This window comes from Peromyscus eremicus, chromosome 5 (assembly GCF_949786415.1).
Source record: "Peromyscus eremicus chromosome 5, PerEre_H2_v1, whole genome shotgun sequence".
Classification (NCBI taxonomy): domain Eukaryota; kingdom Metazoa; phylum Chordata; class Mammalia; order Rodentia; family Cricetidae; genus Peromyscus; species Peromyscus eremicus.
Genome location: NC_081420.1, coordinates 101,715,133 through 101,727,714, shown reverse-complemented (window position 1 = coordinate 101,727,714; position 12,582 = coordinate 101,715,133). Strand labels below are relative to the sequence as shown.

At 49.3% G+C, this 12,582-nt stretch overlaps 1 protein-coding gene across 1 annotated transcript in view; it reads left to right on the top strand.

Moving 5' to 3' along the window:
• The first annotated feature begins 790 nt into the window (after nucleotides 1-790).
• The window catches only part of Cdh3 (cadherin 3), a 48,561-nt gene continuing 36,769 nt past the window's right edge, over nucleotides 791-12,582 (top strand). Inside the window, exons 1-2 of the mRNA XM_059262575.1 lie at nucleotides 791-1,217; nucleotides 1,440-1,560. Of these exons, the coding sequence (XP_059118558.1) occupies nucleotides 1,170-1,217; nucleotides 1,440-1,560 (169 nt within the window). The 5' untranslated portion in view covers nucleotides 791-1,169. The remainder of the gene's footprint in view (nucleotides 1,218-1,439; nucleotides 1,561-12,582) is intronic.

The window sequence follows — 12,582 nt, the reverse complement described above, 5'->3', positions numbered from 1 at the left end:
CGTCATTATTAAGCTAGTCGTATCGGGTCATGCCTTTAATCCCAGCAGTTAGGAGACTGAGATGGAAAGTTTGCCATGAATTCAAGGCCAGCCTGAGCCTACAGAGTGAGATCCTACCTCAAAAAAATAAATAGAAGGGCAAAGAGATGGCTTAGCAGGCAAAGCACTTCCTGCACAATCCTGATGCCCCGAGTTCAAACCCCAGAACCCCTTTAAAGGTGGAAGGAGAGAACCGACTTCACAAAGTCCTCCTCTGACCTGCCCATGTGTGCAGTGGGCCCATATACACACAACAAATAAGACAAAAACCTCCATTATTTGTATTTAACATCAAATTGAGGAAACGTTTATATTGGGGGAAGAAAGCATTTATATGGGGGGGGGGTGGAAACAATGGGGCTAATAACTAATAACCGTCTCCCTGCCTCAAGCCCTTTGAAGTTACTATGACTTCCAAACTCTGGGGATTTCTCTACTTGCTTCCTCCCATTTGTTCAGCTGCAAACGGAAGTAACTATTCTCTCAAACGTATATCAGATCGTGTACTGCGGTCCTCTGAGATCTCGATGTCAGTTTCAAATCCCGAGCGCTCCCAGCGCGCTCGCCTGGGAGGTGGAGAAAGTGTCAGGGGGGCAGACCCCGCTGTAGCTAGTGTGAAGACACGCCCTGCCTCCATCAAAGCTTTGAACACGACGCCTCCGGCAACATGAATGGGGAGCCTCTGTTTTTTGTCGGGTTTCAGATGCGTCTCCACTTTTTTTTTTTTTTTTTCCGTTGTAGTTGCCAGCAATGGAATATTTGTCTTCCCGTGCTGCAGAGGCTGAGGTGGAGTGGATTGGGGGTTTTGTTTTGTTATACTTTTTTCCAGCGAAGCCAGAACCTGCGAGAGCCACGGGGTACCTTTCGGGAGTAGCTCCAGAAGAGCTGGGAGGACACAGGAGAGAACACCAGGGAGGCTCTGCAGGGGCTTTGCAAGTGCCTCCCGCAGGCTAGCCTCGGCCCCACCTGCGAGGGGGCGGGACCTTGTGACGTCGGACCAATCAGCAGCTACCTGAGCGCACCTGGCCTCCTCCCGCGGGCTCCAGCGAGCCGCGGCGCTCAAAGCTGCACCAGGAGCTTAACGGAGTACATTCCTACCGTCGCGGCAGCCTCTTCACCTCCCTCCAGTCATGAGACTCCATAGTGGGCCTCTCGCCTCCCTGCTCCTCCTGCTTCAGGTACCACAGTGCCTTGCCCTAGTCCTAACCCAGATTGATCCCTGGAGGGCGGGCGGGGTTCTCACGCTGCGGGCGTCGGGCAGGGAGTGGGGGCACGGACCTCGGGGCTGTGTGCCTTGGGGCCAAAGTTGTCCCGGAGGCTCACCGAGGACTCCCAAGGATGGGTGTGCAGAACCGGGCACGCCTGTGACTCAGCCTCATTCTTAACCCTTCTGTTCTCAGACGCAGGTTTGCTGGCTACTAAGCGTGGCCTCCCAGCCCTACCCGGCGGACTTCGGGGAGGCTGAAGTGACCTTGGAGATGGGAGGAACTGATCTGGAGCCGAGCCAAGCGCTGGGGAAAGGTAAGACCCTCCTGGAGCCAGCCTGGGATGGAACAACTCTGCTTTGCTGTGGCCCTCCTGTGGGGTGTCCAGACCAGAGTTGGGGACGTCTGGAGCCACCTCACATCCTAGCGGAGGAGCAGAAAGTGGTTCCCGGGCTGGGCTGGGCTCTAGAGGGCTGAGCAACGGTGCGCCCACTAACGTCCTAGCCCCGCAGCCGCTGCTTGTCTTGACCTCTTAGTGGCTCGCGGCTGAGCCCCTCACCCAGCCCCGACGTGGAAAAACCTCTCCCGCGCCGGCCACAACCGAGGAATGCGCAAGGCACATTCCTCCCACAACCCCCGCGCAGGTGTGGGGATGAGCGGTGCCCCGGGCAGCCCCCTTCGCCCTTCTCGGGCCCCCTTTGTGAACCGTGCTTTGTGTCTCCGACAGACAGACCGGGTCTGTTTCTCTTCTCCGGGCTGCCCTCCCCGCCCCCCTTCTTCCCGGGCTGGAATGCACTCTTAACCCTGCCCTCCCCGGAGGGCCTGCGCCCCTGCAGCCTGCCTGCGAATGGCCTGGCACACCTGGCCGGAGGCCATCACGCATGGGGGACACACTAGGTCCGGTTCTCCAAGCATCTTGTTAATAGGATGTTAGATCAGTTGAATGGGGGGCGGGGGACGGGACGGGACGAGGAGGGGGGGGGGCGCATCTGTGTTGTGTCCCAAGCCCGTGAGCGATCAAAGCACATTTTGATCTTTCTGTTGGAGTTTTCTCCATTCAAGTTAAAAGACTTGAAAGTGGAGGGTCATTTTGGTGCTGAGGACCATGAGACCCGAGCGTCTACCGGCTAGTGGGGGCTCCTGACTAGAGAGGACAATGGAGTTTTCTCTGTAGATCAGACCCACGTTGTTAAAAACCAGGAGTAACTCGGGATCCTTGAGTGAAGTTCCAGAGAACTTTTGCATGCATTTTTCTGGCAAGGGGATCTATAGTTTAAACGACTTTCAAAACATTTGCCACCTAGCGCTTTTTAGTGCTCCCATCAAACACTCTCCCTACATACACGTGTCCACGGCTTGAATACGGGATGGTGGGGGGAGTGGGGGTGTCAAAGTTTAAGGACAAAATGACTCTCCTTTGTTTCTCAAAAAAAAAAAAAAAAGTGAGGCCCTTGAGTCTGTAGAACTCCTAAAAAAAACAAAAAACTTTTCTCAAATAACTCTGCAGATTGACAAAATAATTAACACCCAGGCTAGGCTAGGTTCCTTAAAGGCTTGGCTGTAGGGAGCCGGAGCCTTGGCATTAAGAGGCCATGCCTCATAAACTTTAAATTCTTGCACATGGGTTTATTACTGGCGGGCTAACAAACTGCAACTGAGCCAACCTGTAAAAACGTTAACTTGGGCAGGGCCCCAAATCCAATTCCGGCTCCCCGAGGAAGCTCTATGGCTAACCACACTTCTGCCAAAATCCACCTCCCCACCCCCACCACCACATTCTCTGCTGCATTTTGAGAGCAGGTATGGCTTTGAGTTGGGAGTGTCTTATCTTCCTTACTGAAGCAAATATATATATGATATATATATATATATATCATAAATATATATCAGATTAGCTGTCACTTTACTTGGCTGTGGGGAAGTGCCGATCAGGTTTTTGATTACATGGTTGAGCTGGCCAGTGCTTCCTGGTGATGTCATGAATTTTAAAACTTCTTTTTCTAAGGAAATTCTACTTTCTCCGATGTCTGGTTTATGGTTGTGAAATGGTAGGTTTGTGCCAAGAATGCACCTGGTTTATAAAACAGACTGGGCTAATGTGCTTAGCACGCCTTGATTTTCCCTGCAAACACTACTGACTTCTTGGGGTAGGCGTCCCTGGAAATGGGAAGTCACTTGGGTTTTTAAGAAAGAGCAAGTTTCTGGACTCATGTGGCGCTAATAAGTTGAGGCTCTCTAAGCTGAACAGCATGCTTGTAGTCCCAGCTACTCCAGAGGCTGGGACAGGATCCCTCGCCCCGAGAATCAGGGTGGGGTGGTGGGGTGGTGGGGTGGTGGTGGTGGTGGTGGTGGTGGCGGCGGCGGCGGCGGCGGCGGCGGCTCACGCCTTTAATCACAACACTCGGGAGGCAGAGGCAGGTGATCTCTGAGTTCAAGGCCAGTCTGGTCTACAGAGCCAGTTCCAGGCCAGCCAAGGCAACTTTAGAGACCGTATCTCAAAAAAACAAAACAACAGTATTTACTATTTGTGGCCAGGGTGCATTCAGGAGTCTATTCTCTCCTTCCTCCATGGTTTCCCAAGGTTGAATTCAAGTTTTCAAGGTTTGCTCAGCAGCTTTTCACCTACTGAGCCAACTCAGTACCCTAAGTGTGTGTGTGTGTGTGTGTGTGTGTGTGTGTGTGTGAATGCCTGCATGAATGTATGTGCACCATATATGTGCCCACCGAGGCCAGAAAGAGGGCTGCAATCCTCTGGACGGTACAGGGCTTGTAAGCCACCTGATAGGAGTGCTGGGAACTGGACCCAAGTCCTCTGTAGGAGCAACTCCTGATCTAACCACTGGGCCATCTCTCCTGCCCAAGATTCCATCTCTTAAAGAAAATAAATAAATACGGTTGTGGGTATAGCTCAGTGGCAGGATGAGGCCTTGGCTTTGATCCTTAGCACTGCAAAACTATTTTTTTTTTATTTAACTTTATTTTATGTGCATTGCTGCGAAGGTGTCAGATTCCCCTGGAACTGGAGTTACAGACAGCGTGAGCTGCCGTGTGGGTGCTGGGAATTGAACCCGGGTCCTCTGGAAGAGCCGCCTGTGTTGTCAACCACTGACCTATCTCTCCAGCCCTTTCAAAACTAAATTTTAAAAAATTAAATAAATGAAACTCCCTAACAACAAGAAGAATATGTAAGTCTTATTCCCCGGTGTATTTCTTCATGGTCTCAACTGCTGAGAAGTTTTACTTCACTGTCGCCACCCTAGTTCCCTGTTCTTAAAACATCATGTCCCTTGGATCTGGCAAGGTTGAAAGGGTTATCCTGCAGGTACATACAAACCCTCAAGTCTGGCCAAATAAACAACCCTTTCCATTACAATTGTCCCTCCTTGCCCCTGGGTTATGAATATTATAAGCGGCTATGAAGTTGAGCTCAAAGAAATGATCTGGTGTAATTAGCACCTTGTTTGTGTGTGTGCCTTCCTCTTCAAAGCCCTTCTACAACTCTGAGCTTGCTTTACCCTCCTAACAGTCCCTTGAAGCAGGGTAGGTGAATATTAAACACTTTGAGGTCTTAATCTCAGAGTTAGGACTTGAGAAACCCCATAGCCAAACCCTGCCAGAAGTTTTAAAGGTGGAGAAACAAAGGTACAGCTTCCTCGTTTGAATGTGTTCAACAGTTCGTAAACATCTTTGAGGCTCCCAGACAAAACATTCCTTCCTGTTGCCTGCCCAAGGCCCAGTAGGTCCACTGGAAGAAATCAAGACAACCTTCGTGAAGGCCAGTCTATTTTTTTGTCCCACCCCAAGCCCCTTTTTAAAGATAGGGTCTCATTCTGTAGCCTTGGCTAGCCTGTGTAGATCAGACTGACTTTGAACTCAGAGAGATCTTCCTGACACAAGGGACAGTGAAGATCCTCCCACACCCGGCTGGCCAACCCATTTTACAAAAAGTGACTCTAGTGGTGATGATTTTATCACAATCATTGTTGCAGCGCCCAGCTAGGATTTGAAGACTTTTCTGACTCCATGTTGTGTGGGACAAATGATCAGAGTGAATGCTGGGTCTCGAATCTCACAGACACCAGTCACCCTCACTACTCCTATGAGCACTTTGTCTTTGGTTGGTTGGTTGGTTGTTGTTGTTGTTTTGGTTGTAAGCCTAGACTTTCATGTCTGAGCCATCTCTCCATCCCTGTTTGTTCATTTTTTTTGACATAGGGTCTCACTATGTAACCCCCGGCTGTCCTGGAATTCACTATTAAGACCAGGCTGGCCTCAAACTCACAGAGACCCACCTGCTCTGCCTCTGCCTCTTGAGTGCTAGGATTAATGGCATATGGCACCATGCCCAGCTAGTCAGATATTTTTTATTGTAGGATTTTCAAAAAACATTTCTCCACAGGGAGACAGTCTCTCAGCGTCCTAGTATTAGGAGCTTGACTAAAGAAGTTAATCTGGAAGGAAAGAGAACAGGGCTGTTTCTGTGTTCTGGCCCCTCCCAGTGGGGGCTCCCTAGTCCTTCAAGTGTGATCTGAGAGCAGAGACAAAGGAGAACTTGTGAGGTATGAGTGCTGTGATGAGAAGTGAGGAACCTCAGCCACCTACCCATCCTTGATGTGGAGCAATTGAGAGAAACTGCTTCATGACATTGGTCCAAGACACTCAGGTCCCAACTGTGACCCCCCCTCCACAGTATCAACCAACTCTTAGGAAGCCTTTGGGTGAGATTGAAAGCTAAGCATAGGAAGCGTCAAAGCTCACTAATGAACTTGACTGGACTTGAGTTGCTTTCAAGATGGTTGTGTTTAGCTCAGCTATTAGTATTAAAAAAAACCCCTTTAGTTTGGAGTTAACAATTCACTTTTTCAGTAAACTGTAATCGATACCTACATGTTTCAGGGTCTGTTCTAGAAGTGTGTCCAACAATGAATAGATTAAACGAAGTCCCCGCCTTTGGGAAGCTTCCATTCCGGTGTGAGCTGTTTTTCAGTGCGATGGCTGCCTTGCAAAGCGGGTGATAATACCTTCTTCCCCTTGGATGTAAAATGGAGTCACTAGGGCAGTCAGCAGTAAGTCCAGAATGTAAATCCTGGTTGGCTGCTTCCATAGCCCAAGGGGATTCTGTAGTGCCCAATAAATCTGCCTCTGAGGAATGAAGGGTAGGGAACCGGGGGTTGGAGCCCAGCCAGCTGCCTTCCCTGCTTGGCAGCGGGGAGGGCTGGTTGCTGAAGGCTGCCCTATATCACCATCCATTGTGTCAGGGGAGCAGGTCTCAAACCTCTAGTCACTCCTCTCAGAGCACTCTGTTCCTAGGTTACCCAGAACGAGTGTTCTCACCTCTCTACTGCTTCAGGAAGATGTTGCTTATGGTGGACAGTGAGTAACTAGGGTCAGAAGCCTAAGTTCTGTAAAACGTTTGGAGTGGGCTGTGATAGGAGGGGAGAAGGCCTCCCCTGCCGAGATCAGCGAGGCTTCTGTCCTGATGCCGAGCAGTCTCTGTTAGGAGACTTGATGTTGAAGAATAGCATATGTTGAGGACTGGCAGGATGGCAGCACACTAAAGCACTTGTCTCCAAGCCCAGTGACCTGAATTGAATCTCTGGGATCCACATGGTGGGAGAGGTAACTTCCTGCAGGTTGTTCTCTGACCTCCATAAGCATACCGGGTAATTTGGCTTTCCCTCCTCACCCTGCCATAACTAACTAAATAAATGTAATAACTAAATAAAATAAAATGAAATGTAATTTATTTAGTTATTATTTATTTTGGGTTTTTTTTTGTGAGACAGGGTTTCTCTGTGTAACCCTGGCTGTCCTGGAACTCACTATGTAGACCAGGCTGGCCCTGAACTCACAGAGATCCACCTACCTCTGCCTCCTAAGTGCTGGGATTAAAGGCGGTGCCACCAGCACCCGGCTAATAAATGTAATTTTAACAAAAGAATAAGTATGTTGAGGTAAATGCCAAATTAATTAGCTTATTGGCATCGCCAGCTTAAAATGCCCATGTACCCAGCACACAGACCAAGAAATGACATCACTAGTAACTAGTAACCCCTTGCCTTCTAGCTACCCATCTCTCAAGATAACTACTATTCTGACTTCTGATATTGTAGATTAATTTTCCTGCATTAGAATTTTATATATAGGTGTGTGTTACTCTCCCTGCAACCCCAGCACTTGGGAACTAATGGCAGAAAGATGAGAAGTTCTAGATCACCCTCAGCCTGGGGTATATAAGACTCTGTCTCAAAAAACAAATGGGCCTGTGAGATGTCATAAAGACACCTACTGCCAAACCTGAGTTCAATCCCTGGAATCTACATAGAGGCAAGCAAGAATTGACTCCTGCAAGTTGTCCTCTGACCTCCTGTGTGTGTGTGTGTGTGCACATGCTGTGATGTTTACACACACACAAACTAAATAAATAAAAAGCTAATAAGAAACCAACAGGAAAGATCACATAAACTGGGAATGGTGGTGCATGGCTGTAATTCCAGCACAGAAGGCAAAGGCAGGAGGGTCTTAAGTTCAAGGCTAGCCTGGGCGACATAGTGAGACCTTGTGCTAAAGGAAAGATAGATATGAAGTATAAGCTCTTGAGCCTGGCTTTTTGTTGTTGTTGTTGTTGCCCATATTGAGACCTTTATGATTCTGGGTGTGAGTGCAGTTGAGTCTCACTGTTGTGTTCCACTATGTGGCCATTTCAGTAGTTTCTATTCGTGCTTTGGCTATTAGTAATAATATTCTGTACATACACACACAGATGCGTGTTTCTTACAGGGACTCTCAAAGTGCATGCTAGGCAAGTTCTTTGCCACTAAGCTACATCCCCCTATTCCCTCATGAACATCTTTTTTTTTATTTTTGAGACAGGGTCTCATAATGTTGCCCTGGCTGGCATGGAGCTCACATAGACTGGGCTGAACTTGAACTCACAGAGACCTATCTGCCAAGTGCTGGGACTAAAGATGTATGTCACCATGCCCAGCCCATGAAGACTTTTGTTCTAATCTTCTGCTTAACCTTTCTGAACACATTTGCTGGATTATCCCTTGGTCCCCTGTGCATCACGGTACTATGTGGTATTGGATCAAGCTAATGACTGTTCTCTGTCCTAAGGTAGCTGCTGTCTTCCAGATGCTCTTACCCTCCTAGACTGGTTTCTCGTATGGCCAAGCGCTAAAGAGACAGCGGGTTTCTAGTGTGTATTTGGTCCTTTGCCTTGGTGGAGACTCTCATCCTATGTCTGCTGTTAAAGGTTTCTCCTTTTCCCCAAATTAGGAAGCATGTCTTAGTCACTGTTCTATTGCTGTGAAGAGACACCATAACCAAGGCAGCTTCTACTGTAAAGCATTTCATTAGGGTCTTCTTATAATCTCCAAGGGTTGGTCCATGACCATCATGGCAGGGAGTGTGAGGGCAGGCAGGCATGGTGCTGGAGCAGTAGCTGAGAGCTTACATCTGATCCACAAACAGGAGGCAGAGTGACTGGGCCTGGTGTGGCCCACCCCAGTGACACACCTCCTCCAACAAGGCCACACCTCCTAATCCTAAACAGTCCACCAACTGGGAACCAGACATTCAAATATGAGCCTATGGGAGCCATTCTCATTCAAACCACCACAAAGCCTGGCAAGGGCTGTGGCTTTCTAGGCAGGGACTTTTATCCTGGCCAGGGCAAGGGAGGGCAGCAGCTTTCTGGTTTTGCCCCATGGACAAATTCAGTTCACTCCTCATTACAGAAGCAGTGAAGTATCTGAGAGCTAAAGCCAAGTTGAAATGGTCATTCAGCCCACAAATGCCTGGGCTTGTACTTGGTGTGAGATATTCAGAGGTAAGCAAAACCCATAGCTTCTTGTGAGCTCCCAGTTAGAAATACACACAGGTCGGTCTCCTGGCCATTATAATTGCTAGTCCTCAATTCAACACCTACCCCATGCCTCACTCTACTTTAGACTGGCTCTCACTATGTAGTCCTCATGGTCATGATCCTCTTTTCTCAGTCTGCTTAGTGCTGGGATTCCAGATGTGTGCCAGGTTCTGTTCTAGGTGCTGGGGATACATTAGTGAGCAGATGGACAAAGCCCCCCCAAGCTTCAAAGGCTACTTTGAAAAGTGGAGAGACAGGCAAAGTAAGTGTGGGGTGGGTAGGAATTTAGATTGACATTAGAAGGGAACCCTAGGAGGGGACCCATAGGAAGGGATGTCTTCAAGGCTGGGAAGGATCTAGGCTAGAGTGTTGGACATGAGATGGCAGAAATGTTCCCCCAGGTGATCAGCATGGATTCCAGGACTAAATCCATGTCATATGGCTGGACCATAGAGCGTAGGGTGGAGAGAGCAAGCGAGAGCTGTTTAGGACTGTCGGGGCCTCAGCGAGGGCAGCAAGGTAATGTTCGGGAAAGGCAGGCCGGATGTTTAGGCAGTCATAGCCTCGCTGAAGTCTTCCTCTGAGCCAGGATGCTGAACCCCCACACTCAAGTGTCCCCCCCCCTTGCTTCTCCTCCCTGGCTTTCCTCGGACCAGAAGACATTTCGTGCATTGACCCTTACCCCTCACTTCATTTATTTGGGCAAAGGAACTGGCAAGAAAAGGTTCAAATGCCATCAGCCTAAACGCCATCTCTTTTATTTTTATTACACTCATTTACTGTGTGTTCATGTGTGTGCGTGGATCCATGAGTGGAGGAGAACAGCTTGGGAGAGTCAGCTCTCCCCTTCTGCCACGTGGGATCCAGGCTTGGTAGCAAGCACCTTTATCTACTGACTCATCTCACCAGCCCCTAAGTGCATTCCAGAACCACACTTTGTACTTGATGTAATGAGCCCCTTTAATCCTGAAAGGCCCCACGGGCGGTTGGCATTGGCCCCATTGAGCCGGATTGGAAACCTATGTTAGTAATTTTGTAACTTGCCCAGTGTCATCTACTAGAAAGTTGTGGAATCGGGCTTTGAACCCTCCCCTAAGTGTACAGTACTAACCATGTGGGAATCCAAGTAGTTGAGGGAAAGCTATTGCGAGTCCTCTGGCCCCAGACGAGCTAAGGGAAGATTGGAAATAGTTAAACTTCTGACTCAGGAGCCTTGAATTCCTGTTCCCTCCCCTGGCCTCTGTTAATCACCAGGACCTGGAGTGGTGCGGCCGAACACTTCCGTCCAACAGCTCAGGCATCTCCTTTAGGATGGGGGGTGGGGTTCAGATACCAGGCCTGTTAGGGCTCAGGCTGACATTCTTAGCAGACATTGCCTCTGGCTGTTCATCTTCTGCCTCTCCTTGACCCACACCTCCCGCCCCTGGCCCTGGATAGTAGAGCTTGAAAGACCTCGCCTCCCTCTTTTCTCCACCACTACCAGATTCCAAACCTCATGGTTCTGGGTTCCCGGGAACTTTAGCAGCACTGGTCTAGAAACTACACTAGCTACCCGGTCTGCAGGCCGCAGCTACCCTGATCTTGCTCAGAAATACCTCACCCTGGGAAAGCAAGCCCAGTGAACCGCTTCTTTTCTCTCCTGACCGCTTCTTTAAAGTCACAGCGTTGGCTTTGTCGCTGACTTAGCATCAGAGAAGGCCGGCTCAGCCACACAGGTGGGAGAACCTGACTCAATGAGGAGAGACGGTGGGCTGCTTCCCCTCGGGGCTGGAATGGAGAGCTCTGGATTGAGGAGGTGTAATCCCAGGCCTTCCTCTCCCCACTAAACCTTAGGATCCCATCTTTGCTCATTTGAGAGTTCTTAAGGGTCAGGTATTGTGGGACATGCCAGGGATCGTAGTACTTCAAAGGGGGAGGCAGGAGAATAGAGAGAGCCTGACCGCTGGGCATGATGGTGCATAATCCTCAACAGACTGAGGCAGAAGATTGTGGGGCAGAGCAGCCTTCTCTACGTAGCAAGACTTTGTCTTAGTAAAATAGACTGCCTAAGATACTGGAGGTATAGCCAGCTCAGTGGTAGAGTACATGATTAGCAAGTCTTTGATCCCCTAGAATTATGTGTATAGGGGGGCATATACATATTTCTAAAAGATTCTCTTGAGACAGACTATTGCTGTGTAACATAGGCTAGCCTGGGATTGGAGACCTTCCAGCCGCAGCCTCCTAAGTGATAGAATTACGTTCATGTTCTGCCAAGTCCGGCTTCCTTTCTCACACTTGAGGACCATAGCACCTTTCTTGATCTTTCTTGTGTTGTTATTGTTGTTACGCGCGCACGTGTGTGTGTGTGTGTGTGTGTGTGTGTGTGTGTGTGTGTGTGTGTGTATGATGCATGTATGTCTTAGCAGGCACTTGGAGATCAGAGGACAGCTTGCAAGAGTTGGTTCTCTCCTTCCACCGTGTGGGTGTCCTGGGGATCAAACTCAGGCCATCAGGCTTGGTGACAGGCACCTTTACCCACTGACCCACCTCACTGTCCTTGGTCATTTTATAGAGAAATAAGGACTACATCTAAACTGAGCATGTAGCACAGGTCTGTAACCCTAGTGCTCAGGAAGCTGAGGCGGGAGGACCATGAGTTAATGCCGACCTGGGCTGTATGGAAAGGTGGTGTCCCCATCCCCCAAATTCCTTTAGACTCTTGTTAAACCAGCCAGAAGGGACAGACCTATGGTGTTCACCTGAGCGCTTAAAAGAGAGGGGAATTTTCCTTCCTGATGCTCACCCCAAACTGTGTGACCTGAGGCAAGCTCCTCCAAGCTCCTCCTGGAGGCTCAGAATGCCTCCAGTGCCCTAGGGCTGTGAGGAGATAAGCCTCTGCTCAGACAATTAGAGAGACAGTTGGAGGGTCTGCTAAAGGTTCCGTGCCCCTTGGCACATCCTGGGTGTCCTGAGCCAGGCTGACTGCTGGCTGATCTGCCTTCACAGGACAAGCCCTGTCTTGTACCTTCAGGCATAGGGTAAATAGCTTCTTGTGGGCTCCCTACATACAAGCCAGAACAAGACACCAGTCCCACACCCTGCCCTCTCCCTATTTAGTCCCACAGCCAGCTTCCCAACAGGCTCCCAGACCTTTTTTTTCCTTGTCCTTTATGGTCTTTATCCCATTCCAGAATTTTCTCGCATTCCCCAGTTTGGACTTAACCCTACCCCCGTGGTTTCATCCCTGCCTTTGGCCTCTGAGTCAACAGTTTGCAAGTTCATCTTTTGTAAGAGTGGTGTGTGCTCATAACTGCTGCCGTCTCTCCAACTCCTGAGATTTTTAATTCAACCATGCACATATGCTCCCTATAGATATAAACATTTTTGCAGTAAAATATGCGGCACTTTCTATGTGACAGGCATGATTCTAAGCACTTGATATGTACTAGCTCGTTAAAGTCTCCAACATTGTTTGAGGGAGGTACC